The 26,664-nt window shown below is 53.5% G+C and overlaps 11 protein-coding genes across 11 annotated transcripts; 7 read left to right on the top strand and 4 right to left on the bottom strand.

Moving 5' to 3' along the window:
- Window positions 1-383: 383 nt before the first annotated feature.
- CCOS01_05362 (L-galactose dehydrogenase) lies at window positions 384-2,661 on the bottom strand (the record flags this gene model as incomplete). The annotated part of the gene is made up of 4 exons (XM_060453542.1): window positions 384-462; window positions 537-988; window positions 1,054-1,183; window positions 1,406-2,661. The coding sequence occupies 4 exons, from the start codon at window positions 2,659-2,661 to the stop codon at window positions 384-386; spliced, it is 1,917 nt and encodes a 638-aa protein (XP_060315314.1).
- Window positions 2,662-2,960: 299 nt separating this feature from the next.
- Window positions 2,961-3,269, top strand: CCOS01_05363 (uncharacterized protein; the record flags this gene model as incomplete). The annotated part of the gene is made up of 1 exon (XM_060453543.1): window positions 2,961-3,269. One exon carries the CDS (start codon window positions 2,961-2,963, stop codon window positions 3,267-3,269), a length of 309 nt encoding a protein of 102 aa, XP_060315315.1.
- Window positions 3,270-3,840: 571 nt separating this feature from the next.
- On the top strand, window positions 3,841-5,640 carry CCOS01_05364 (sugar 1,4-lactone oxidase; the record flags this gene model as incomplete). The annotated part of the gene is made up of 3 exons (XM_060453544.1): window positions 3,841-4,147; window positions 4,227-4,845; window positions 4,923-5,640. 3 exons carry the CDS (start codon window positions 3,841-3,843, stop codon window positions 5,638-5,640), a joined length of 1,644 nt encoding a protein of 547 aa, XP_060315316.1.
- A 2,676-nt stretch (window positions 5,641-8,316) lies between these two features.
- CCOS01_05365 (uncharacterized protein) lies at window positions 8,317-8,592 on the top strand (the record flags this gene model as incomplete). Its single annotated transcript, XM_060453545.1, has 1 exon — window positions 8,317-8,592. The coding sequence occupies one exon, from the start codon at window positions 8,317-8,319 to the stop codon at window positions 8,590-8,592; it is 276 nt and encodes a 91-aa protein (XP_060315317.1).
- Window positions 8,593-11,627: 3,035 nt separating this feature from the next.
- On the top strand, window positions 11,628-12,434 carry CCOS01_05366 (SIS domain-containing protein; the record flags this gene model as incomplete). The annotated part of the gene is made up of 1 exon (XM_060453546.1): window positions 11,628-12,434. One exon carries the CDS (start codon window positions 11,628-11,630, stop codon window positions 12,432-12,434), a length of 807 nt encoding a protein of 268 aa, XP_060315318.1.
- Window positions 12,435-14,375: 1,941 nt separating this feature from the next.
- CCOS01_05367 (major facilitator superfamily transporter) lies at window positions 14,376-16,314 on the top strand (the record flags this gene model as incomplete). Its single annotated transcript, XM_060453547.1, has 3 exons — window positions 14,376-15,151; window positions 15,211-15,346; window positions 15,400-16,314. 3 exons carry the CDS (start codon window positions 14,376-14,378, stop codon window positions 16,312-16,314), a joined length of 1,827 nt encoding a protein of 608 aa, XP_060315319.1.
- Window positions 16,315-16,630: 316 nt separating this feature from the next.
- CCOS01_05368 (uncharacterized protein) lies at window positions 16,631-17,467 on the bottom strand (the record flags this gene model as incomplete). The annotated part of the gene is made up of 1 exon (XM_060453548.1): window positions 16,631-17,467. The coding sequence occupies one exon, from the start codon at window positions 17,465-17,467 to the stop codon at window positions 16,631-16,633; it is 837 nt and encodes a 278-aa protein (XP_060315320.1).
- A 2,314-nt stretch (window positions 17,468-19,781) lies between these two features.
- On the top strand, window positions 19,782-20,747 carry CCOS01_05369 (uncharacterized protein; the record flags this gene model as incomplete). Its single annotated transcript, XM_060453549.1, has 1 exon — window positions 19,782-20,747. The coding sequence occupies one exon, from the start codon at window positions 19,782-19,784 to the stop codon at window positions 20,745-20,747; it is 966 nt and encodes a 321-aa protein (XP_060315321.1).
- Window positions 20,748-21,827: 1,080 nt separating this feature from the next.
- CCOS01_05370 (ribosome assembly protein 4) lies at window positions 21,828-23,636 on the top strand (the record flags this gene model as incomplete). The annotated part of the gene is made up of 2 exons (XM_060453550.1): window positions 21,828-22,255; window positions 22,313-23,636. 2 exons carry the CDS (start codon window positions 21,828-21,830, stop codon window positions 23,634-23,636), a joined length of 1,752 nt encoding a protein of 583 aa, XP_060315322.1.
- A 256-nt stretch (window positions 23,637-23,892) lies between these two features.
- Window positions 23,893-24,181, bottom strand: CCOS01_05371 (uncharacterized protein; the record flags this gene model as incomplete). The annotated part of the gene is made up of 2 exons (XM_060453551.1): window positions 23,893-24,057; window positions 24,125-24,181. 2 exons carry the CDS (start codon window positions 24,179-24,181, stop codon window positions 23,893-23,895), a joined length of 222 nt encoding a protein of 73 aa, XP_060315323.1.
- Window positions 24,182-24,718: 537 nt separating this feature from the next.
- CCOS01_05372 (methyltransferase domain-containing protein) lies at window positions 24,719-26,346 on the bottom strand (the record flags this gene model as incomplete). Its single annotated transcript, XM_060453552.1, has 9 exons — window positions 24,719-24,964; window positions 25,037-25,379; window positions 25,436-25,525; window positions 25,587-25,599; window positions 25,655-25,688; window positions 25,752-25,815; window positions 25,874-25,915; window positions 25,981-26,123; window positions 26,230-26,346. 9 exons carry the CDS (start codon window positions 26,344-26,346, stop codon window positions 24,719-24,721), a joined length of 1,092 nt encoding a protein of 363 aa, XP_060315324.1.
- Window positions 26,347-26,664: the final 318 nt, after the last annotated feature.

Raw genomic sequence — 26,664 nt, forward strand, 5'->3', positions numbered from 1 at the left:
TACGCTCAAGGACCCATCTTAAAAATGGAGCTGACTCGTCCTGATTGCGCCCGAAGTAGCAGTAGTATTGAATTCCAATCGACACAGAGTCACTTGAAGTAGACTGTCGGCAATTCTCTTCGATTTTCTCAGCAAGTTGTGAAGCCAAGATAGTTTTGCCGGCTCCCGGGATGCCATGAATCCACAGGCATCGTACATCTCCTTGACTGAACTGGGTCCACTCTGGAGTACGTGACATCCATTCGCACGTTCCAGGTTCGTGATTTGTGCAAGCTCGGCGGTGAATTGATGATGGGTCAGTATGTCTGAGCCACTTGTACACATCGTTTCGTTGGTTTTCTAACCATTAAGGTGACGATCAGTATGGTAACAGTGGCTATCGCTTAAGAGGTCGAGTAGAACATACCAGTCAGAACTTGCTGGATGCGTGAAGTTCTTTCGCGTATGAGCTTGATGTCATGACTAGGCGAAGACAGGTCTTAGAATTCTTGCGGGCTACCCGTGGTTTTCATATGAGACACAGCATTTTCATTTACCTGGATGTTGCGGTTAAAGCGAGACTGAGTGTATTTTTGCACCGTGCAACGTCTTGGAGCAGTTTTCTGGCCTTCGTCTCCTTCAACGGCCATGCCAAGTTCCTCAGAGTGACCTGCACTTTCCTTCTCGTCGAATCAGGGGGCCCTTGTGCCTGGTTTTGGTCAGAGGCGATCAACTTCTCCAGCTGTTCGATGGCGCCATGGCATTCTGCAACAGGCCCTGCATCTCCGTCCAAAGCTTTTCGCAAAGCCGAGTATGGTTCTTCGAATTTGAGGAGGAACTCGACGTTCTGCAAGACTGCCCCCACCGAGGAACATTCGACGAGGATCGTGCGTAGATCGGAGGGTGCATCCCGGACGTTCTCGATGTAGTGCTTGCAGATTGATACTACTCTATCCGCGATCTGAATAGTTGCGAAGACGCTCGCCACAAGACCGAAGGCTTCTGCCATCTTTCAGCCGTTGTCAGTACTCAGGGCAGTACTGAAACGATCGATGACAGCAGCGACCCGCGTACTTGAAAAGGGGAGAATGGCGAAGATACGATCAGGCTGTGGGCGGGGAGATCTCGCCTTATGATTCCTATGGCCCCCGAAAGCAGCTGGCAGAATGCCTCGAAGTGTGCCCAAGGCAGGCTGTGCCGCAATCTGACAACTCCAGTCCAATTATTCGTCGTAGCTGATGGTGCGCCTCACAACGATGCGCCTCATAACGATCCCGTAGCCTGCATCGCCATGGGGCTGGTGTGCCAAGGCATATTAACCAATCAGATGCTTATCGCTGTATGAGGAATTGCATTGCAGATTACTTTGTCGAATGTGTCTATTTCTATCAGGTATTGAGACATGCAAGTAACGCTAATCGCTCACAAATTGCTTGAAATTCTAGTCATGAAGTTGGTCATCAGTTCATCCTCCTCCGGGATCAAGCCAAACTTATCCGCGCTCCTCTCATTCTGGAAGCCCTCATCGGGGCTCGCCCAGCTGTAGCCCTTCCAGACGCCCAACTCGGGCCACATCTTCTGCTCCACGAGAGCCTTGAGCTTCTCATACCGCGCCGAAGCCTCGCTGCCAGCAGCAAGACCCTCGAGCACAAGCTTCCACGACTCGACAGTCTGCTCGAGCTCCGCGGTGCTGGTGACGCCCATCACGCTGCCTCCGACGCGCACGTCGCCGCTCTGGCCCGGCAACTGCACGCCAAGACCAGCTGCGGCGCCAACGCGGGCGTACTCCTCCATTGACCATTGAAGCGCCACGGTTTCCAGACGCTCGCCGGCATCGCTGGCGATGGCCGAGAGCTTCTGGCATGCCGAGCGCAGGTCGTCCGGCGCGGGGTGCCACGACGCGATAACGCCGGCCTTGCCCTCCGCCGTCTCCGTGCGCGCGGGAACGCCTGTGGATGTGAGGAGACCCATACCGAGCATACTTGCGTTCAGCACGACCTGCACGCCGGCGTTGCGGAATCTCCGCAGCGGGCTCTGCTCGTCGGTGTGGTCGGGTCCGGCGACAACCTCTGCGAGGCCGAGCGTGGGGTTCTGGATGGTGAAGTGGCCGTAGCTCAGGATTGCATCGAGAGCCTCACCCGTCTCAGCGAGGATCATCTCGGCGAGACTGCAGAGAACATGGACGGGGAAACCACTGATACCGACATAGCGGATCTTGCCCTCATCGCGAAGCTGTCTTAACGTCTGGACGGCAGCAAGGACTTCTGCGGGGGAGACGAACTCGACATCGTGCATGTACACGAGGTCGAGGTACGTCGTGTTGAGGCGGCTGAGGGAGCGGAGGACAGAGTAGCGCACGTACGCCGGCGAGTAGTCAAACTCGTTGCCGGCGATGCGGCCTGCCTTTGTGACCAGCACGTAGGACTCTCTGGGGATGTTGGTGGCTGCGGTGTGGGCGGCCAGGGCGTCACCGAGCAGGACTTCTGAGGGGCCGTAGTACGGCGATGTGTCGAAGCCGTTGACGCCGAGCTCTAGTGCCCTTGAGACGATTTGCCTGTACGGCATCTGCAGCGGGTCCTTTACATGCTGGGTGTTGAAGGTTGCTGTGCCTAGGAAGAGAGGTGGCAGGACGGAGGCGATGGAAGGCCGGGAGGCCGGGTTGAGGCTTGTTGTGGTAGCCATGACTCCTGGAGGAAAGGTGATATGAGAATGAGATGAGAGCTAGTGAGAATGGTTCGATATGTTCAGGGTGTAAAAGTTCGGGAAGAGGGGCGGGAAAGAAAAGGGACTTGTCAGGAAACTGTCTAGCCTTAAGACGGGAAGTGAGAAGAAAGGGCTGAGCCGGTGAGGTGTTTGCTACTTGATATGAGAGGGTCACAACAGGATCGGTCCAGAAGTCTGGTCTAAAAAGCCCGCATGGGGGGCCTCGCTGCTTGCCAGGCTCCTGGACTAGGAAGAATTCGTTATTAACCATAACTGTTATGTGGGCATTCGAGACCGCTCTTCTCCGTCCGCTTCTATTAGCGTACCCAGAAACCGTGAGCTCGGATTCTCCCAGGGCTAGGCTCAAGCCGCGTACGCTCAAAGGGTACTCGACTCAGTGCCGATACATAGGTAAGGTATTAGAGTATCAACTCGTCAATACTTACGAAGCTATGTTGCGTGGTGGGGTTTATGCGTGGTCTCTCTTGGGCCAAGCCCTTGGGCGCGAGCTATTTTGCCAAGTGAATTTGGACCGATTGCACGTGTCACCTCGTCTCAACTTGCCACAACTTGATAGACAAAAGTGACAGAGTGACAGCAGAACGACAAGTTGGGCAAAGCCGCAAAAGAGAGAGAAGAGAGATCATGGATGGGAGGACCCCCAAATGCAAGAATCCTTGCCAACTGCAATTTTTCTCCTACCGGGCCTCGCCGGCCGGCATAAGTGTGGCGGAACCCCCAGTATCCATGTTCCTCTGAGACTTCCCGTTTCAAGCCACCCTCCTTGACTCGTCATCCACAAACAGATCCCCCCGATCCCTGGCGCCAGTCGTACGGTCGCACCAGAAAGCACCGCAGAAAGTCAGAAACCCAGAAGATGCGGTGTGCTCCATTGCGGACGCTAAACTTGTTTTGTCATATAAACCGTCATTAGCCTCAAAATTTCCAAAACACTCGGCTTTCAGGGTGCGTTGTCCAATTCACTCTCGGGTTTTCCCTCATAATCTTTGCCAACGAGAGAGGCGGGCGGCACTTAACAAAAGCCCCTCAACCTTGGATCATCATCAGGGTCGTCTGTAGTTCGACTTTGCTTCTTCCGAGCCCGGTGTAATAGTTGTTAATTATCATCGTCGACGAGAGCAGGCTCCGACACTCACAATGGCCGCCGTTGCGTCCCTGGACCCTCACATTCGCGGCATCATCGATGATGCCGCCGCCGATGGCATCCCGTTCCGGGCCAAGTCGGCTCACTTCCACACCACCTGGGCGCGCACCTTCTCATCGCTGCCGGAGCTCTTCATTCAGCCTCAGTCGCAGCAGGAGGTTGAGAAGGCTGTCAAGCTTGCGCGCCGGTGCAGACGGCGCATCACCACGGTTGGCCATGCACACTCACCTTCGGACCTCACGTGCACGAGTAACTGGCTGGTCAACCTCGATGGATTCAAGAAAGTGTTATCTGTCGATAGTAAGCACAGACCCTCATGTCATATCTCATTCACTCATCCGCGTAATCTCTTGAGAGCTATGCTAATGCAACTTGACAGAAGAGACTGGCCTGGTTGTCATGCAAGCCGGCATCCGGCTATGGCAACTCACTGAGGAGCTGAATAAGCATGGCCTCTCATTCCCTGTGCTGGGTAGCGTCAACGAGCAGAGCATCGCCGGCGTCATCAGCACAGGAACCCGCGGCAGCACCCTGAAATACGGTCTGCTTTCCGAGGCCATTTCCTCCCTCAAGATCGTCCTTGCCAACGGTGAGACGGTCTCATGCTCGCCGGACGAGAACCCGGATCTCTTCCGCGGCGCCACGCTGTCGCTCGGCGCCCTCGGCATCATTACCGAGGTCAGCTTCCGTGCCGTGCCGGCTTTTAGCTTGCACTGGCAGCAGACGATCCAGGCCGACTACAAGATGCTCGACGCCTGGAAGCAGGACAACAAGCTGTGGACCCAGTCCGACTTTGTCCGGGTGTGGTGGCTGCCTTATACCAGGAGGGCCGTGGTCTGGAAGGCAGACATTGTCACAAAGGAAGACCTCGAGTCCGGAAAGGAGAAGAACCGAGATCCGCCAGTCGGCTACTACGATGGAGCTCTCGGTTATCACATATACCACAACCTCCTTTACCTATCGCGTTACATCCCTCGCATCCTGCCCTGGGTTGAATGGTAAGCTGAAGCCCCTTCCTTGATACACCTCATCCGACGTCGTCGACGGACTCAACGGACTAACTGACGTCCTACAGGTTCGTGTTCGGCATGCAATACGGCTTCAATGATGGCTACACCTCATCAGCCGTCCAGCCCATGGATAAGGCTTTGTGGATGAACTGTCTCTACAGCCAATTCGTCAACGAGTGGGCCATCCCGCTCCACCGCGGGCCCGAGGCCCTGATGCGTCTCGGATCCTGGCTCAACAAGCTCAAGCCGGGCGACCCCGACTACGTCGACCACGGCATTCCCTTCTCTGCCGAGGGCCTCTACGTGCACTCGCCCGTCGAGGTCCGCGTCTGCGACGCCACCGTCCACACCAGCGCTGAGCAGCGCAACAGACCCTTCCTCGACAGCACCGTCAAGGACGGTCCCACGCTCAACCTCAACGCGACGATGTACCGTCCCTACGACCTCGACCCGCCCGGCCTGAAGCGCTGGATGCAGGGCTTCGAGTGGCTGATGCGTGACCTCGGTGGCAAGCCGCACTGGGCCAAGAACTTCAACGTCAAGAACGAGGAGTTTGCTGAGTGGTACGGTGATGACATGGTCCAGTGGCGTCGTGTCCGCGATGAGGTTGACCCCGACGGTCTGTTTGTCGGACCTTGGCACCGGCAGTTTGTGCTGGATCCCAAGAGCGCTCCTCTCAAGTTTGAGGAGTTTGAGAAGACGAGGCATGATGCTGGCCGGGGTGTAACCGTATACGGCACCCGTCTGGAGATCGAAGACGCCGATGCTGATGTCAAGGCATGAGCTACCCTATCTTAGTTAGTATCTGTAGTGTCTGACTGTGTAACTTCTTGGCCCGGTGAATGGCGTGGGCTGTGAAAATTGGCATCTGGATCTTTCATAGCATTGATTTACTTCCTACAATACAATCACATAGATTTCAAGCGAGGCAATTTCCATCACCCTGCCCAGACTGCCCGGATGTATTTTACATCCAAAGTAAGATTGTGAACAGTTCTTATTCCCAATATTCGAATACGATGAAACGTGCAAATCATTGCCTCTTCCGTTGATGCCTCCCTTCCCAGCCAACAATCTTTCTGGTCCCTGAATTTTGGAGCTGTCTCCTTTTCTGCGCAGTCGATAACCCACCCCTCCATCCACCCCCATGGGCACGCAGCTACAGTAGGCGAGGGCAGGACGGGGGTCTTCTCCGTTAGTGCATCCGTCAAGATGCTAATTACTTGGTCTGTGGTGTAGGTAGATAAATGAAAGTCCGAAAATGCCAGATACGTGTAAAGACAGCTTTTTACGCCGTAATGATAGGTAGACCGTAGACCCCACCACTTGACCCCCCTCCCCTGTGTGATGCTCAGATCGTCGCCCTTTAATCTTGCTAAGCAAGAAAGACAAGGTAAGGGTCCGTGTTCTCCTGGAGCGAGATCACCCAATTCTGGGCACCAAGACGAGACTCCCAAGTTCTAGAATTTCTTTGGGAAGGACAACAAAGTTAAGGAATTCTGGATACCCTTCATCACATCATTCTTCTTTTTTCTCGCTCGGGCTTTTCAAGGGGCGGGCGGCAGGGCATGGTTCAAGTTATGGTACTTCGGCCGCGGGGCGCGGGTGAGCGGCAATCAGCGAGTTTGATCATCGCACAGAATTCAATGCCGCTCGTACGTTCGTCCCCCTTCGCCGGTGACGGTCGGCGAGGACGAGCGCGGGCTCTTGTTCTTTGTATCAACGTCGTCGTAAGGCTGCAGGCTCAACGTCGCATTGCGTCGCGATTGTGGATTAGTATTGCACTGCGGTGTTGCGCAATCGCGCATTATCTGAAGACCCCTTCGTCTTAGTTGGCGATATGGCTTGCAGCAAGGGGACGCACCAACAGCTTAGTGCTCATGAGTAGCCTATATGGCCAGCATCTTCGGGACGTTTGACGAGGTCTTCGGATCGCTGATACCGAATTGATTACTGCCAATGCTGTCTATATTGGAAGGTTATCAATTTCAACCTTGTTTGAGGTTCCTTAGCTGCGGTGGTTGAGAGAGAAAATAATATGAACATTTACTTGGCTTATATTAGTCGGAGAAATAAACGAAAAACTCAAAATGATTGAAAATCCAATCTTGCATGAAGATCCGGCCGGTGTTTGCCGGAGCCTCAGATGTTTGCGCACACGCACTGGCAGGCCTAGACACCTCTGTACTCCATCAGGTAGTCTGGGATATCTACAATGTAGGGGCTTGTCGCAGCACCATGTCCCCAACTGTACCCGGCTGGATATCCGATAGTGATATGGAATAAAAGCGGCGAATCAGTTCGTCGACAATGATGCTATCCCTTCCCCTGCGTTGCCGATAACAAACAGATTGCTGGGGGTTCAATCCAGTGTTCTGAACTTCCGTCAAGTCTGTTCCCGAACGAGCGCGCGGCAAGCTCGAGCCACAGCCGGTGGGTTGGCCCTTGGGCTGGGAACAGGATTGTTGTCCACAACATCCGCGTACTCAAGGGGCCGTCCTTGCTTGCTTGCGTGTTGTGGAACCTCTTGCGTGAAATTGGTAACTGAGCCGCCTTTTGCCCAATGCCCAGTTATCACATAATCATGCAGTTTGTGAGCCGCGGTGCAAGGTGAGGGAGTGAGAGAGTCAGAGAGTGCCATCTAGCTTTGGGCTGTTCACCGCCGCGCCGCTGGCTGTGCTCCGTTCCCCCCAAGCGCGCCCACTTCCCGACTCTCTGGATTCACCGAAGGGCTGAGCGCAAATCAAGGAAGAAAATTTCTATCAGAGTAGCACTCAGCCGCGTCAATCCCGTTATGATTAAGGTTCTATGGTTAAGGAAGCCACGTCAGATGAACATCAATGATTGCTTTTTACTACGTTGAGTCCCGTAGTGGCGGGCAATGACGTGGTTGTGGACGGCAATCAATGTAGCTTGCGCAAAAAAGGGGCCCAACAAGCAAATACTGGTGGTGACTGTAAAGTTCAATGCTACAGTAAACACCTGAATGGTAAAGCAACCCCCCACCAGCCCGCGGGAGGCGCGTCTTTCCTTACTTGCATTCACAATTCATTCAAACAGAGTTTGGCGAGAACCAGATGGCACCTGCATGCGCTAGACTGTTAGCGGTCGATAGCATATTGATGTCTGTATGACGGGGCGGCCATCTGGGACGGTCCTGGAGACGGATAGACTGGATGGAGACTTGAAGTTTTGGAGTTTTGGGGACAAGAGTCGAACGGACGGAGTCGACCCGTTGCCCCGGAATTGAGAGACAAGACAATACTCCACCACCCATCTCGGTAGTTGAGAGTGGTCAAGACTTTCAGACATGCTTGACATGGACGAGAAGGAATAAGGAAGGAGGATTCAGGAAGACGCAACGACCAGGTCCTGCTGCACTGTTGTCAGCACACTACAAGCAGGGAACGGCCGACCTAGCCGTGTTGGGGCAGACGAGAACCTCTCAGTAGAGAGTGAATGTATGGAGAAACTCAAGTTGCATACTGCTGCAGCTTCATCAGTGGAGAGAGAAAGGAGCCCGGGCCATCGATAACGTTCCGCAGCCGTCCCGTCAGGACATCATTGGGCCTCTGCACATGCTGGGTCTTACACAGGTGCAGAGCCATCTCTCCAATTTTATCTGAATCCCCGTTTTGGATCTTGTTGCCAGTTGGGAGGGGGGTTGCCGTGAGAGAGTTGAGACTGAGGCTCTTATCACGGCCGGTGAGGACGACAGCCAACAACTGCCGATGATTTTCTCACGGGTTTCACAGTTGGGTGAGGGTCGGCAAGGCGCGCGTTAACAAGCACCCGTTCGTCATGAGTCCGGAAAAGCCGTGATGGGCGCAAGTCCGGGCGCCGGGCGCCGTCCGAACCAAACCCCCAACCCCAACCAGGCACCTCAGCACCAGCCAGTCATTCCATCATCCTGTCTGCAATAGCTGCCATCTTGGGTGACATGCGACAGACGTTTTGAGACGAGGTGAAGTGGACGTGGCTTTTTCGCGCTTGTCCGATCTGATTCCCAGAATAGACACTAATGGTTCGTGTCAATAGGTAGTATGTTCCTGGTTTCGGTTGACTTTCTTGATGAAGCCTGAAGGTGAGGCGTGGAGGGCACATTCACAGTGTCGACTACATTTGCCAAGAAAGGAAATAGAGTCGGGGTCGCCTCAGCCCTCATAGACTGCGAGACAAACCCCTCCAGAAAGTGCTACGTTGAACCGATTTGCGAGCAAAAGAACAGATGAAGAGACCATGGGGTGCAGATCCAAGAAAACGGCTCCTTCAAATAAACCTCTCTGCTGGACTAAAAATTGGTCCGTTGTACAGGTAAGTTGGGGTAACTGAGAGCCAAGACTAGCTAAGGTGTGAGAGAATGGTGATCATAGACGAGCATGTGCAAAAACCACTTTACTGAGTACTCACGAATCCGAGTACCTCGCCATTGACTTTGAGCACTGGAGTTTTCCTCGCCACTACCTGCAACTTGTGCAATTTGTCTGACTCTCGGGTGGGAGGGGAAGAGAAAGTAGGGAGGGGGGCAGGCAATCAAGGCTCCCCTGCCACCAGATCTAGCAGAGAACAGCACAGACGGCAGCTCCCGACCAGAAGGTCGGGTCAAGCCAAGTGTGTGAGTAGAAAGTTAATGGTAGTGCTCGAAAGCCTCGAAGACGTGTGGTGTGTCTTGGCCACCAAGAGGACCCAGGGACTAAGGACCGAATGTCACCCTTGAACCCAGCCCCGACTTGGCCAGAAAGGAGTCGATCAACGATGACTGGACAGGGGCATGAAACTGACTCACTCTTGTTCTCTCTCTCCTCCAGGGCCCCCACCCTTCTTCTGTGGCTGGTGAGAGTGCTCTGTAAAGTTCAGGGACTCCAAGAAAGTAAAATGTCACCTCGAAAGGAGGCTCTGCCATGTCAGCTTGCGTCTGCAGCTTTCTGGGCGCCATTTATCGGTTAAAGCTGCCCAAAGACAGCTTAAGCCCCGATGCGCCTAGACGCCATCCGCCCACTCCTTTCGCTGGTGTGACCCTTTCCGCCCATCCACTTCCCGAAGAGGCGAAGGAGCCCCTCCATCTCCCATATTGCGGTGCCACCGGGGAGGACGGCAAGACGCTCGTTAGCGCGCGCACACAAAGAAAAAGACCCTCTGTAAAATATATCCCGTTTCAATGAATAGGTATCCGTAATCGCCTTGTCATCGCAATTGTGGATGACGTTGACTCCATCGATATTGCGTCTTCTTTTCCTTAGTGCGGCTGAGAGCGAGTTTCCTTATGCCCAGTAGGCCTGATAATTGAGACAGGAACGGTTTCAACACGTAGTTTTCCTTCTAGAAGAAGCCAAATAAGCAAGAAACTCACCTTGAGTACGACAGCGTCATCTGAAAGCTTCTTCAGATGAGGTTCGACACGTCAGGGAGCCTGGACAACATTGGATGCGATGCAAGGGGACCATATGTCAGAGTCAGACACCTTGCCGTGCTATCAACGGCGGCCAGCACGTGTCCGGCCTAGCCACCCAGCGTCTAAATCTATGTCCAACAGGCGGCTATCTTGGCGGGAGGGGGCCATGGCGTACCAGGCGCAGCTCGAAGGGGATCACGACAGCTGTAGAATGACAGGAATTAACGAGGGGGCGTTTAGAAACCGAAAAAAGCAATCTACGGAGAGATGCGTCTAGCGTGGATTGATAAACATTAAAGTTTGGCCCAGCTTCTCGCCCGAATCAGGACGCCACGGACGCCCATCAGATTGATCAGAGGGGACGATCTCTTGTCCTGGTTGGACGGAGATGAAGTGAGTTTGGGGGAGATGGCCAAGACCTGCAGATGTCCTCTTCTGACCCTTGCCAGCATGCAGGTACACCGAGGCCCAGAACCCAGGCTCGACCAGCTTTTCTCTTTGATATCTACGAATAATACACTATGGACGGTCCACGGGATATCCACGTCGTCCCGTCGCGTCGGTGTGGCTTGACAAACCCCCCATCCCGTCCCGGAACAAATCAAGACATACCACCGATGAACCGAGGTGGGAACTGATAACAGCATTCTCGCGGGATGAGGTGGCTTACATTATGCAAAGTCTGGCATATGCCTGCTCTTCGGAGGCGCACGAACCCTCGCGTCAGGTTTCCTATTGGATTAAGGGGAGGGGGGTTTACCAGTCTTGGCCCGTTGTTTATTGTGGGCTATTTTGAGACTGCGACTTCGTCACCCTTCCCACGCCTTCTTACCGCGGCCAAACGTGCATGTCCAGAGTAAATGAAAGGGCTCTCTCTGAGCTTGTACCCCCCCGACACGGTGAAGCATGGTTCACCTTGGATACCGCTTCGCTGTGGAAAAGGACGCCCACCCTCTGTCATGAACTTTGACGGCAGATCGCCCATGATAGGCTCGAGCCAGGGACCTCCCTGTGCATCAAATTGAGGATCCGCTTTACGCCCAACGACCAAACTCCTCTTTTTTTCTAGGCTTACAAGTTACACTAGACTGAATATACTGGAGATATCGATGGCTCCAAGGTATCCGATGGATCGAGCACCTTTGATCAGTATTAAAGAGCGGATCTTCCTCTCTCCATCACGGGTCTATCATCAGCAAGATCATCAGCTTCACTTTCCAACCACCTTTCTTCTTCTCATCAAACATCAACAGAGTTGATTAAAACAAATCAGAGCCGGGCTCCATTTCACTGCTTCACTTCTTCCGAGCAACAGAAACATCAAGCCTCACCCGCTCCTTTCAACCTTTTCTCCCTTTTCCACCACACACATTTCAAAATGGTTCCTCCTCGCTCTGGATCTGCTATGGGCATGCGCAGCCGCGGCCCCGTAGAGCTCAACGTCAACCTCGCCAAATCATATGAGATTCGCGGCCCCAAGTCACCGATGCCCAGATCTCCTCTCCGCGACGTCACCCACGAGGACCGCAGGGCCTCATCATCATACGAAGACCGGCTCGATGGCGCCATCCACGTCCTCCGCACTGAGGCAAACGCCCTCATGGCCCTTACTCAGCTCTACTCCTCCGAGCGCGTCTGCCGCGACGGCTTCTACCGCTCCGTTGATGCTCTTGTCCGCCACCGCGATCACCGCGGCAAGGTCGTCTTCATCGGCGTCGGCAAGTCTGGCTGGATTGCGAAGAAGCTCACTGCCACCTTCAGCAGCTTGGGTCTCCCCGCCGTCTTCCTTCACCCCACTGAGGCCCTCCACGGTGACCTGGGCATTGTGGGAGAGTACGACACCCTCATCATGATCACCTTCTCCGGCAAGACCCCCGAGCTCATGCTCCTCCTGCCTCACCTCAACAAGAAGTGCCCTCTCATCCTCCTCACTTCACCCACCAGCATGGAGACATGCGAGATCGCAAAGGCCCGCCCTGATCTCATCCTCCTCCCTGCTCCCATCCCCGAGTCTGAGAAGGATACCTTTGGCGTCTCTGCGCCTACCACTTCTACGACCATGGCCATTGCCATGGGCGATGCCTTGGCGTATGTTGCTTCAAAGGAGATGTACTCATCGGTATCATCAGTCTTTGCAAAGAACCACCCTGGTGGCGCCATTGGCCAGGCTTTCAAGACAAAATAAACAGCCACTTGGTTGTCGACTTTTGTATTGAGAAAAGCTTTCTAGTGTTTTGAGGCAGGGCGTTGTCGGATATCAGGGAGGACTTCACAGACGTTAACGGACAGAGTTCAAATTGCTCACAAGGCGTCCAATCTTCATTGTAAATATCTTGTTCGGATTCGGGATTATTAGGCAAAACTAGCGGTTTTCGGGGACTCCATAGACTTCATTTCTTATGTTCGATACCACAATTCGATGATCATATCTCGTATTATCTCTCAAGTTAAAACATACCTCTCTTCCCAAAACGATGTGCCATACTCCGGAACGAGATTATAGACTGCAGGCTTCTCATTTTGCCATCTCATTTCGATACAAAGTATAAAATGGAACTAAGTGTACTCGAGATGACTTCATTCCATGTAAATCTGTTTCCTAGAAATTATTCACGCTTGGCATAGATATTGAATCCAGTTTATCGTACCTCTCGGTGGTGCTACGTAGGGCATGTTACATTTGTCGCCACACTAATGCAGGGTGATGGCGAGATCATCAATCCTCCCTGAGGAGGTGAAGATCGATTGATCGATGTTTGAAAAGTCTCGACTTTGGGCCTCCTTGTTTGCAAACACCTCACATCAACGTACAAATGTGTCGTTGCACATATCCTGATACTTCATCCACCGGCCTAGTGATACCTCGCCAGGCACTCTTTTGCCGTGCCGTGATGCCGACATAAGGCTAGGTAGTACATATTCCATAATCCCCTCAAGTCTCAGCAAAGGAAAAGATCCCAAACCCAGAGTTTCTTCTGCGGAGCATATGTGCCACACGGCGTGAGCGGGTGGATGAATGAGTGCCGTGCTTGCCTCTCTTGCCAGAGATCTGGGACTGACACAACCCACACCCACCCACTGTCACAAGTCAAAAATCTCCATGAGTTTGTTTTGCCTTTGCTGCCCAGAACCCAGAACGGCAAGTGAGTAAGAGAAAGAGAGAAGCAGAACCCCGCTTGTCCGCCTCGACTGGAGTTGGCACCTGCAATCTCTTTCACACAACAGGTTCTAGACGCCGCACCTTGGTTCCCTCAGATCCTGTCGTCCAGTCGCCCTTCCTCCTATCATTGGCAGACGACGGACGTTAACCCTGCCATCTCTACTTGAGCCCCTGCAGGATGATCGCCCGTGCATAGCCAGGGAATATTCCTTGAGTACGGACCAATCGACCGACAGGGGCTTCCTAGTCTTATCCCACTAGGAACCTCACCAGCGTCGCATTGACTCGATCCAACGGAGGGTACGTACTCCACCCACGCACATTCGGGTCGAAAGTCCTTAAAACAGTTTGATATAACGCCAACCCGTAACGGCACGTGGGGTTTGACGCGTAGTTGCCGGGATAGGGGGGCATGGGCCACCCGAAAGGCTTTCCTTTTGGCACATCATCTTTGCGGCTTGCCCGCTGCGGTCGTCCGTTGTGGGCACCATCCCATCCCTCCCCCGTCGCGTCTCGTTGATTCAGGAGTCCTCAGAGAAATTAATAATTCCTGGGTTATCGCTGCGGTGCCGCCGATCCGCACCCAAGGTGATCCTAGTCGATCACCGGCCCTGGGGTCCCCAAGCATGATGATGAGCTGTGTTCATCATCAGCCACCCCGAGCTGGCGGCTACAACGACGTATGCCATGTGGGGAGGGGGGGCGTGAGATGTAAGGCCTGCGTTGCTTCTTAGACGCTGCCCGTCAATTATCCAAGACATGCGTAGCACAGCAAGCGAGAATGATGTGGTTCTCGCCCCTTGGACTTCATGGTCCTGATAGGGTCGGTCCCCGTCCTCGGCGGGCTCCTTTCCCTGCCTCTTGCAGTTATCACTCAATGAGGCCCATCATTGACAGGAAAACCTCCATTCCCTCTCCTTCACTCACCGCTACCAGTCTGGAAGTTAGCAGTAATGATCCATCACCATGTCGGACTCTCTCCAAGTGCCTGACCCCGCCAGGCTACAGTTCTACCCTCCAGGTGGACAGAAGCAGACCAGATTCGCTCCTCTCCCACCAAGACCACCGCCGCCTCCTGGTAGGCACTCCTTCATCAATGCCAGGAGCTCATGGATGCGAAGAAGCCAACGCTTCCAACCTCTTGGACTTGAACCACCACCATCAGACCGCTTCTCCCGCTTGCCGCGGCTAAGCAGGTTATCATACTACCCCGTCGCCAACGAGTATATCGAGGGTGTCTTCAACGAGAAGACTGCCCTCCCTCCACGATGGTCCTTTTACGTACCAGACTTTGACTTTGATGTCGAGGACTTTAAGAAGTATGACGAGAAGCCAGAAAATGAAGACGACGAGGGCCCGCCAACAGCCCTCAAGGCCTTCCGTGTCGATTTTTGGGATGGAGACCCGGATGACCCAAAGAACTGGTCGACGGCCTACCGTGTGCTCGTCGTCGCCATGTTTGCCTTGACGACACTGGCTACGGGCATCTACTCGACGGCCTACTCCAGTGGTATCACCCAGATGAGCCAAGAGCTCAACGTCACCAACCCTTCGCTACCTCTCCTCGGTATCTCTCTTTACCTCGTCGGCCTTGCCCTTGGTGCCCTTATCATGGCACCTTTGAGTGAGACCTTTGGCCGAAGACCAATGTACATTGGAGGCCTGACAGTATTCTTGGGACTGATTCCTCTCGCCGCATTGGCAACCAACTTCACGATGGTCATCGTGGCACGTTTCTTAGGGTAAGCCGCCTTCACATTGTTCCTTCACTTATAAGATCAGTTGCTCACACGAACTCTAGTGCTGTCGCGGGAAGTGTCATGCTTTCCAACGTTGGCGGCTCCATCATGGACATCACGAACCCCAAATACTTGCCGCTGGCTATGTCAGTGTACTCATTCGGACCCCTCAACGGTCCCGTCCTCGGGCCTCTCATGGTAAGTTCCAATCACTCAAGATCCTCGGCCCAGGTCACTAACAATAATGACAGGGCGGATTTCTCGTTGAAGCCTTCGGCTGGAGATCACTCAACTGGATGTCATTGATCTCAACAGCCGTGGGAGCTCTCTTCATCATGACCGTTCCAGAGACGTACCGGCCTACACTTCTGAGAAAGAAGGCTGCTGCAAAGCGGCAAGAAGAGGAAGACCACAGATACTGGTCCGACTTTGACGACACCGTCCCTATTTTCCGCAGAATTAGGACGGCCGTGTCCCGTCCCTTCATCCTATCCTTCACTGAGCCCGTGCTCATGTTCTGGAACATTTACATATCTGTCATTTACGCCATCGTCCAGTTGGCCTACGTCGCATTTCCTATTGTCTACACCACCGAGCGCGGCTGGAGCGTCGCCATTTCTGGTCTCGCCTTCCTCGGCGTCTTTGTCGGTATCGCGCTCGTCCTAGCCACCGAGCCGCTTCTCAGAAAGCTGGTCAATCGCCAACCCAAGAACCCGGAGACTGGCCAACAGGAGCCAGAGGCAGTCGTCCTTCTCATCTGCATCGGTGCGGTCCTTGAGCCCGTCGGCCAGCTCTCATTCGCTCTGACTTCCCTACCCATCGACATCCCCTTTTACTGGAGTGTCCTATCTGGTGTCCCCTTCGGCTACGGCTTCGGCCTCGTCTTCATTTACGGAACCAGCTACATCTCAAAAGTCTTTGGCATGTACGCGACCTCCGCCTCAGCCGGTAACCTCGTCTTCAGATCTATTCTGGGCGCCGTGTTGGTGCTCGTCGGCAAGAGCATGTACGCCGCCCTGACACCGCGCATCGCGGGCATTACGGTCGGTGTCGCCGAGGTCGTGCTCATGCCCGTCCCCTTTATCTTTTATAAGTGGGGCAAAAAGATTCGGCAGAGAAGCAAACTTATTCAAACTTTGGAGGAGCAAGCGAAGAAGATGTCTTAATTTTTTTATCCCCTCTGTACCACGGAAACCGGAAAGATACCCCCCTTTTCCTATGTCGAATACTGTACTGTGAACCAGTCACCAGTTACATTCTTGTCAAATAGCCTTTATTTATCAAACATCTGTACTTAGAACCTCGAGCGATCAAAATGTGTAGAATATAGATAGAATCATCATCATTATCCAAAAGTCCAATATTGCCTCCCATCTTCTATCTCATCTCTCGTACGAGTACATGTAGTTACTGCGTCATAGATTGCACGCACAGTCGTGAGATCTGCGGTCATTGCAAACTTGTAAGGTACATGTAGTTTTCCTATGCCGAACAAAGTTGCAGCCGCTCTCCCCAACACATTTTGACCCACTGATTCTGTGTATATCGACACGGCTCTTCTGCAGGGGACAAATCACTCGCAGGGCTGGCAGTGTTTGTCACACCGCCCGTCCAAACATTTTCCCGCAGCATCTTGAGCGCCACTGAGATATTGAGAAGTTTCTGCTTGTCGATAATCCTCTCAAACAGGTCTTCTACCTCATACCGCCGTGCGCTCACCGCCATGCTCTCGCAGCCGAGCACAAACACGGGCCAAACCATCATGGTCGCCGCATGCGTGTCGAGCGGCACGGCGGCAACGGCGTCGTATAGCTGCTCCACCAAAGCCAGGGGATGCTTTGTGGGACGATCGGCTGCCAACGTGCTTGAGTCACCCTCGTCCGCGCGGAGCAGGAAGATTTGTGTTGCCAGGCTGTGGGCCCGGGCGGCTGCGATGCAGGCGTTGGCATCGCGGATTTTGAGACTCGTTGGCGGAGCCGATGGATCAGTATTTGGATCTGGCTGATGTTGAGGAGGTGGAAGATCTTGGCAAGCTGATTCAAGTTTTTCTAGGAGATGACATCGAGAAGAGACAAAGCCCACGGGCGTAATCATCATTTGGAAGAAGTCGTCAACCAGCGAGGCTGCTGCTCCAATCACCGGCAAGATGCGCATCGAGTAGCCGAAAACAATGTCTGGCCCATTGGCGGCAGAGCAGTCTTGACATTTTGGGAGGATGAGATCTTGCCAGGCCTGCTCGTCAAAGACCGGGTGTGTTGCGCAAGGTACGCAGCAGAACGTGTCGATGTAAGCCATCATCTTGACGTTCACTGCCATCATTGGAGTGTCCTTTTCGATTGGCCAATTTGCGGCCACTCTTTGTCGTAAATTGTGTCTTTCTTGCATTTGCGCTTTAAGTCCTCGAAGAAGAGGGATGATTGATGGTGTATGCGACCCTTGCATGATTTCCATGCCAACGAGCGCTGCTGATGCTGCAATTGCCTCTTCACTCAAATACACTGGGAATGACGTCTGAAACTGGGGATTCGATATGGTTCTAGGCTGCTTTACGCAGGCCACCATTGTGGAGAGTGCTCTCTGTTTCCTTTCGAGAGTTTCTGCATGTTTGAGCTTCCCGAGTGCGTAAAGATGGGCGGACCCGGCAGCCAGGACCGCTGGAAGAAGGATGGAATTTTCCTTCCAGACAAAGGCAAGATATGGTTGCCGTATGGTAGCGTATTCTTCAGGGTTGGGATATACAAGATCCGGCAAAGAGTCGGCCCAGTGTCTGAAAATGAAGGCATCTGACGACGAATGAAGTTTCGGGCCCACTGACAGACTGCGTGCTACGGATGTCGGGGGGATAGCTTTTTTCCTACACGCGGCCGACTTTTTTGATGGACAAATCGTCAAAGAACTTCGGGGTTTGATGACGCTCTTGCTTGCAGATTGGCTATCCGGGCTGATATCGCTGATCTCAACCCATTTCAGATGTATCTGGTATCCGACACACTCGACACCACGACGCTCGCACTGCTTGCAGAACGGGCGCGCCTCGTCGCACTTGATACGGGCTGTTCGACATGTCCCGCATCCTGTGTCAAGAGCAGAGAAAAGTTAGATCCTACGCCAAGAGACGGTAGAAAGAGCCAAGCGCGATGAGACTTCGACGCGTTTGTCAGCCTCGTCGAGTGCGGGTTGACGAACCGTTGCGAGAGCGCCTGTGAGCTTGAGCAGCCATTGAAATCCGCCCGGCATTAGCCGATTTTGTGAGGTGAGGTGAGGTTTTGTGCTACGTGTGATGTTGATAGAAACTTCCCTCCCCCCAGACCAAATTGCATGTGATTTGAGTTCGTGATTCCGGTGGGATGAGATGCTACAGGTCGTTGAACTCAATCTGAGTGGTTTGTGCTGATGCAGAATTGTAGATGAGAAGAGAAACGCGACTAGCCATGACCAGATTAGGAAAAAAGAACGACTCCTTACTCGCCAAGATGGCGAGGTGTCTTGGTTTTATGTGCTCCGCTTTCATCCGGTTCCGACGACAAAGCGGCAAGTGGAGACCGCTATGGGGTTGTAACCAATAGCAACTACGTAACCGAGTCAGCAATGCCGTCGATGTTGTCACTAAAACATAACCATGACCTTGAAGATTTGGTGACATCTTGGCTTGTGCTGAGTTGACTTTTCTGTATTTTTGGTTACATTCTCTAGCTGTGGCCTCAGTTTGTCCCGAGTTGTCGGGTTATTTTACGATACAGTTCAGACCTTGCCAAGCTTCTATCCACATGGCTGGGGCACATTTGGTACCCTAAAGATCTAGACTTTCTAATGCAGCATGGGAAGGTCAGACCTAGTCAGGGTGGGGTTTTACCGACGACGGAGTGGATTCGAAGAGATCGCTGCCTTCGTGAGGACTTGAGCGGGCTTTCAACGTTGTAATGAAGACGTCGATTTTGAGAAAGTTCAGATCTGAGTAATACGTGTTGCCTCGTGGATTCATGGAGGAATGAGGGGGCGCTTACATTTTGAACCAAGAAACTAGCGGTATCTGCCAGAGCGCTAATTCGCCCCACAAAAGATGCCTGGCACGAGCTTCCATCATGGTATCAAATCGTCAACTTCAAAGATGTACAATAAAATGTCATCGACTGCTAACCCAGCCAATCGAATTTAAGGAAGATTCAGAATGTTCCTGAGTACAGCTATCTTGAATGGAACAGAATTGACATTCACAGCGTGCGCTATAATAATCCATACAAATAGCGTAAGTCGTAAACTGCAACCACCAAGGTGAATCGGATCCTGGTTTCTGGGCATATGCAAAGTTGTGACATTTCTATCGTTTGTGATCTTATTTGCCTATCAGAATCATTCCATTTAATTGCACCAACTCACAGGCGAATCCTTCAAAGAGACTGCATTGGATATGAATCCCATGAGAGCGCTGACATGGTAAACTAAAATCTGACAGGCTGATTCTAGAGGTTGACATTGGTTGGATGCAAATAGTCCCTTGTTGGGCTTCAAACACATTCGACTTCGCCATGCTGATCAATATCATTATCACCATAGTACTTATTGACATTTCCCCCCGCAATGCACAATTCATCTTTGGTCGCGTACTCACCACCACCATTTCTCAACCCCCATTATGGACCGCGCGAATCTCATCGCAACACTCGCCGCAGCGAGACAAACCCCCAGACGACCTATCGTAACCCTCGCAAACTGCGACAACGCATGGCTCATCTCTATCCCCAGACCTGCAGAAGGGACCGGTAAAAAGGTCTTTTACCATATCTTGCAAGACCCTTGGCTCTTTGGCGTCAGCGACATGCTCATTAGCTACTTCTTGCGGCTGTCGCTCAAGGAAAAATCGGTGCTAGAAACCATCGAATCCTGCGAAGGTTTAGTTCGAGAGATTGAGGAGGCAGTCGGGGGCTCCAAGGAAGACGACGAGCACTGGCTCGATGCGGTGACCGTCACCCATACCAATCCGGATCACCTGCACCAACCGACGCTGCGAACCTTTGATCCATCACTCAAAGTCCTTGCCGTAGAAGACGCCGCCACCACGATCTCTGCAATGAAGCACTTTCACAACGTCCACGTTCTTCCGGACTTTGTACGTGGCCAGGCGTGGCCCGCTACGCCAGAGATGCCCGAGTGGCTGTCCATCTTCCGGCTTGAAGACGAGACCAAGAAGTACCCGAACCTTTACCATGCCATCGTCATCAAAATCGCAGCTGCGAATGGAAAAGACGAAGTCATTTTGTACAGCCCTCACGGAGTTGACCCCGGTATCGTCGAAGCCGCCATGGAGATGAACTCCGACGCGAAGGTTATTGCAATGACGCACCCAATCAACGAGGCTGGCGTTGGACTCAAGACCAAGGGGGTAGCTAATGCTCTGAAAATCCAGCGGAAGCATTCACCAAAGTATTGGATCCATTGCCAAGAAGGCATACAGTATACCGGGTTCTTGACCTGGTTCTTCGACTATGGAGACAAGACTCTGGAAATAGGCCTGGAGGAAGAGGCCAGGGAAACCGAGGAGGAGCTGCCTAGGCCCAACTACGTGACTATCTCGAACGGCGCAGGGTTTGTTCTGGCATAGTTAGGGATATGCGAATGAAGTAGGCATGGAGTCAAATCGGTCGTCCTCTATTTAAAGCTTCATCACGCAACCAACTACTTTATATCTGCATTTCTAAATAAGCCAAGGGAAGCACAAGTGACTTACAAAGTTAATGCATAATAGGAAAAAGCAAAATCGGCACACAAAAGCCTCAAAAGCAAAAAGAACTCCTCGACGGGGAATTGAACCCCGGTCCCCTGCGAATCGTGGGATTTCCCCGGTGACAAGCAGATATCCTCACCACTAGACTATCGGGGATTGGTGGATGTTGACATCCAGTGATAATTGGTTGGGTGGGGAGGCGCCTAGCAAACCTATACACTTATGTCCGTGCTTGGTAGAGTGGAGGTGCCAGAAGCCCTCAGCCAACATCAACTGAAAGCCCCAAATTGTCGTCAATAGAGCTAGAACGCAGTACGATTCAGAGACTTTGTAACGACCTTCAATAGTCTGTTGCAAGAGCAGCGCGAACACGAGAAGTTGCCATGGCTAGTGTTGAAGTTGTAAGGCGACGATCTCAACACGCGGGCAGCGCACGGTAAGGTAAAGTGCCGCACTCCCTAATAATCTTGTGAAAAGCCGGCAGCATCCATCCCTAATTCACCCACCGTGGCATGGTGGAAACCAGGTCACGGCATACATAAAAGATGACAACATGCAAGAATCACCGGCAGGATCAGGATCGCATGGGTGGAACAACGGGAGAGAGGACGCAGCCCTACCTGTAGCACAGTTAATGACCTTTGGTCCTCATTGGAGAATTGTTAGCACCGGTAGTGACACCACCACAGTGGCGCAAGGTCTCTAAGAAGTCCTCTCAGTGAAGAGCACTAAACCAAAGAGAAGCTCAAGTGCTGACTGTGCCACGACAGATCTGCACTCAAGTTCCCCTGACATCATTTGGCATTCCCAGCCTTGAGCATAGCCGCTTCGAAACTTGGCTGCCTGATGGGGGGGCAAGTTAAGCATTTCGCTAATTCATAAGCGCGACAACTGCCGCCGCGGAATGAAGCTCAACGCCATGTACTCCCAAGACATTCGATCAAGTATCACACCATCATGAGCACGTCAGACGCCAGCAGTGTCAATTCAGAATGCCATCAGCTGCAAGCCGGTCTGTCACCGGCCACCGCAGCTTTACGTGACTTCACTGCGGCCCATCCTGAAGCCGAAGCACAGCTCTCTCCCGTGCAAGAACAAGTCCTCTCACTCTCGGACAGCATCGTCGCACTTCGACGCAATGTAGCGAGTTGCGAAGGAGATGACCAGCTCTTGAGCGAAATCCGATGCGTCCCGGCATTCTGCAATGAGGTTATCAGCCAGATCGTAGGGTCTGTCACTGACACGGGACCTGAGAAGTCCCGATGGTCGCTGTCTCGGCGCGGTGACGATGCGTGGAGGAGTGCAGCCAGCCGCGCCTCGGCCCTTAACTCACATTTGACCACGGGCAGGAGGACAATGGGCCTGGCGGTTGATGCATTAGACCTGTAAGCTTGCCCTCTCAGTTGCTTACGAGATGTTGGTGAGATACTGAGACACAGCAGGGTCCGACATCTTCAAAGAGCAGAGGAGGCCGGCGAGTCCCCTCCATATGCTACCAGCGCGATCCTCCAGGAGATCAACTCCATCAAGGAGATCTTGAACCGTCAACCCGCATCAGACCAGAGCATATCGCCACAGAAGCTCGCCGGGTTCCTCAACTTCCTCCGGACCTTCATAGACAACCAGTCGACCACGGTTCCGGCATCAGACATGGCGAGACTTTCCGTCACCGCCGACAACGCCGGCTCTTCAACCTACTCCATGTCCGCCGCACCAAGCGTAGACGGAGACGTGAACCCATACCCGACTCTCCTCGCACCAGCTCCCGCCCACGCCACATTCCGTCACGTCGGCAAGATCACCATGAACCTGGAAAAGGAACCTGTCGACATCCGCTTCACCTCCGCAACAGACCCGACGTCCTTCGCCGTCTCCAACTTCTTCAAAGACATCAGTCTCTTCGACGCCGCCTCAGGAGAGCGCAGGCGCACCATCAAAGTGAAAGGCGTGAACATGGTCTTCTCCCCGCTGATGGACCTCGTCGCCGTAACGACGGAGCACCACGATGAATACGTCAACCGGTTCCCTAAGCCGATTCTAACCTCACACGATATGGTCCACTTCGAGAGGCCGGCCCTGTACGTCGTCGAATGGGTCAACGACAACAGCTCCAATGCGCGCAAGTTCATCCTGCAGTGGCATGGCATCCGCGCCTTTTCCTTTAGCCCCGACGGCCAGCTTCTGGCAATCAAGGGAGTACGCAATCGTGTCGAGATCGTCACGGCCGCCAAAGGGCAGGGGTACAGCGTCATCCGCAGCCACACTGATGAAGTCACGCACGCGGAGTGGACGGCGGACTGCACCAGGCTCGTCACCGCGTCCAAGGACGGGACGCTGAGGATCACGAATGTCGAAACTGGCCGGAACATTGCCAAGATCGAGATGGAGGACTGGAGGAACCCGCTCCGGCTTGCTGTGAGCCCGGCGGGAGTGATTGCATCGATTTGGGGCAGGACGGTGACGATATGGGACCCTGAGAGCGGCGCGATGAACAGCTACAACCTTGAGACGGCAAAGGGGAGCGAGGGCGTCCCGTTGGCGATCTCACCTGACCTGCGGTGGGTTGTGTACCGGTCAGACGATGGCGCTGATGCCACGGATCTGGCGACTGGAAAGGTGGTCTACTCAGCGAGGTTAGAGTCTGGGTTCGCGGTGTCGGCTGCCTTCTCTGGGAATGGGCAGTACATGGTGGTTGGGCGGTGTTTGCATGGGCACCATGCCAGAAATGATTCTGGCATTCTCAACGTGTGGGAAATTCAGACTTGACGTGATATTATGAGCAAACGAGATACCTTTAGTCGTACGAAGTTAGATCATTCATATGAGTAGAACCACTCAGGCTTAGAACCGAGCTTGAATACCATGTGCAGCTTTACACAAGCAGCTCTCGTCTGCAGTATGTCTATTCATTTCCCTCGAGCGTCAGAGGCTTTGCACATGCGATATGAGCTACCTAACAAACTGAGGCTCTGTTCGCAGTCCAACGGAAGAGAACATGAGGCATCGATGGCGCATCGTTGCACTACCAGTCCTTTCCACCAGGATAGTCCTCAGTGACAGCGACATCGCGCTTCCAGGGCTTTCCACCTGGGGAGCCACCAGCGCCGTCAACGACAGCGTCATCGCGCTTCCAGGGCTTTCCACCTGGGGAGCCACCAGCGCCCTCAACGACAGCGTTGTCGGCTACCTATACGTTGACTACGTGTTAGACACAGGCACTATGAACTCAGATGACGGCCAGAGGGGAAACGGACCGGCGCGGCCATGGCCAGTGATACAATAGCAGCAAGGGCGAGCAAGTTGAACTTCATTTTGCCGGCTTCGATGTCGCAAAGCAGAGTGAGATAGTTGTGGTGACTGTTCAAGTTGCCCGGATGGTTGAAGATGATACGAAATTCGGTGACAGAGTAAGCAGGCTTAAGTAGCCTTCTTTTATACTCATTTTCGGCGACGGTTCATCTTCAGCGATGCTGGAGCCTTGAATTATCTGAAGCCATCGTCAACTTCCACGTAACATCGAGACCGGCGGAGTTCCACCTCGAAGCTCAAGTAGCTCACTCAGCACCCTGAATCCTGTGCTTTATATAAGATTCACCTTCCAGATGCGGATGCCCTTGCCTTACTGAGCATAGTATAAGCTGATTGAGTCGGCTCGACCCGACGCACCTACGGGTCACGTTCATCTCTGAAGTGTGAGCCTCGGCGGCTAGACTCCTTTCACAATGAGACAGGTGCAAGCCAATGTGGTGGAAAGGCATCCCTTTCGATGAACTCGGCTGCATATGCTTATTCACGCTCGCTAGCTCAGATGAAATCAAGAGTAATCAAGGTAGTAGCGAAGAGCGGGACTACGCCTCGGTCTTCAGAGGCTTCTGTCCCCAGACTGCTCTCTGGCGGTAGTACCCATGCAGCTTACCAGACCGGATCTCGCGACGCAGCTGCGCCGCATAGATGTGGATTTCCTCACGGGACCAAGTCGACATGACGTTGGCCATGAAAAGAACGTAGCCCTCAATGTCCGACAGGAGCGTCAGCTGAGCCCACTCGCCAATCTCCTTCTTCACCTCGTCCTTTGGCCAATTGCCGATGGGGGCCTATCATTTCCCATGTTAGTCTTTCCTCTGATACCGAAAGCGCAGGTCATCCTTCAAAGGGCTCTCATCTACCTTATTGTTCCACTCCGTGATGCTCTCAAAGCCAGCGTCCTCCATCGATGTCCTCTGCAAGTTCTCGTCGAGGACCCGGAACGTCCGACCCATTTTCCGGCCGCCCTCCTCGAAGAACTTACCCCACTGGCCCAGCGCGCTAGTCTCCGGGACGGTCCCGTCGTCGCTCATAATGGCCGGCGAGACCTCGAAACTCTCCAGGTATCCGCCCGGCTTCAGGGCCCTGTACGCCTGCTTGAACAGCGCGGGCCAGTCCGCGATGCTGCCGACCAGGAAGCGGATGTGAACATAGTCAAAGGACTCTGGTTCGAAGGTCCATTCGCGCGTGCAGTCGTCAATTTCACTGTGTGGGGTCATCAACGGCACCAGCTGCTGGATCTTGACGCTTCGAGTACTCACAACTTCAGGTTAGGAGGAACCCAGCTAGGTTGGATTGGGGAGATGTCCGTTCCAATGACTTCACATTCGGGGTTCTCGTCGGCAAAATCACTATACAGAGTTCAGCCTCTTGCATCACATACTCATGTCGAATTTCTGAGCAGGGACTTACATAGCCCAGATACCTACGATGCCGTTAGCCTGACTTCATGAGCCGAGAATGACATAAGCGCCGCTCACCTGTTCCTGTCCCAATATCCAGCGCTTTGTTTAGCTATTTAGGGTTTCGTTAGTTCAGGCCGATGAGCAAGCCACCGCCGATGAGCCCGTCACCTACCTTGCTTTTGTCTAGTGGTGCCAAGTGAAGCTTGTCGCCCATCGACAAGGTGAGTAAGTGATGGCTAATGACCGTCAGCTTCGACCTCTCACTTCTTTCGTCATTGGCGGTCTCCATCTCACTTGATATCCCAAGCCTCATTCTGTTGCTCATCGTTGCTCCCCCTTTCACAATCCGTTAGCGGCAACGCTCAAAACGCTCAGTTCTCTCAGCCCGCGGGAGGCACTACCAATACTGGGCGTCGCCAACCTCGCCGTGGAACGTCCTCCCGTGAATCTTCCGGTACTGCAAAATCGTAGAGGTGATCGACGCCGTAGAGCTGGCGTTGTCGTCGCCTAGCGCAGAGTCGGCATCGTCGTCGTTAGCAGCATCCTAGCGGCCTGTCAATCATCAAAATCCCGCGGGCGGCCGCCGTTGAAAGGGGGGGGGGCATGTAGAGAATCTACGCCCCCGCGGTGGAAAAAGGGGTCGAACTGACTCGTGCCGCTTGCACCCAGTGCTCAGCCGGTAGAATTCCAGCCGCTGCGTTCGCCGCAGTCTCCTGCTGCTGCGCCGTGGCCGCGGCCGTCTGATCCTCGTCTCCCTCGGGACACATTTGTCGGATGGTATCGGGGGGTTTGCACTCGCGATGTGAAGCTGTACACTAGTCGTGTCGTCGCAGGGTTTCCTGTTGCTGTTCCCAGATTCCGGGTTACTGTTGCTCGAATCCCGGGAGGAAAGGGAGAAAGTGTGTAATTCTGAGACTGAGAAATCGAATTGCTTAAGCGGCAGCGGGAGAGGGTGGAAACTTGCCCGCCACGAGTCACGACAAAATCCCCGGTCCCTGTTCCCCTTCTTCAATGAGCTCGGAAAACCCCACAGCGGCCGGGCAAAGCGCCTGGTCGTGGACGTGCGCACGCCTTGTCGCCTCCAA

Source organism: Colletotrichum costaricense (assembly GCF_030867565.1).
Source record: "Colletotrichum costaricense strain IMI 309622 chromosome Unknown Scaffold_5.1, whole genome shotgun sequence".
NCBI classification, from domain to species: domain Eukaryota; kingdom Fungi; phylum Ascomycota; class Sordariomycetes; order Glomerellales; family Glomerellaceae; genus Colletotrichum; species Colletotrichum costaricense.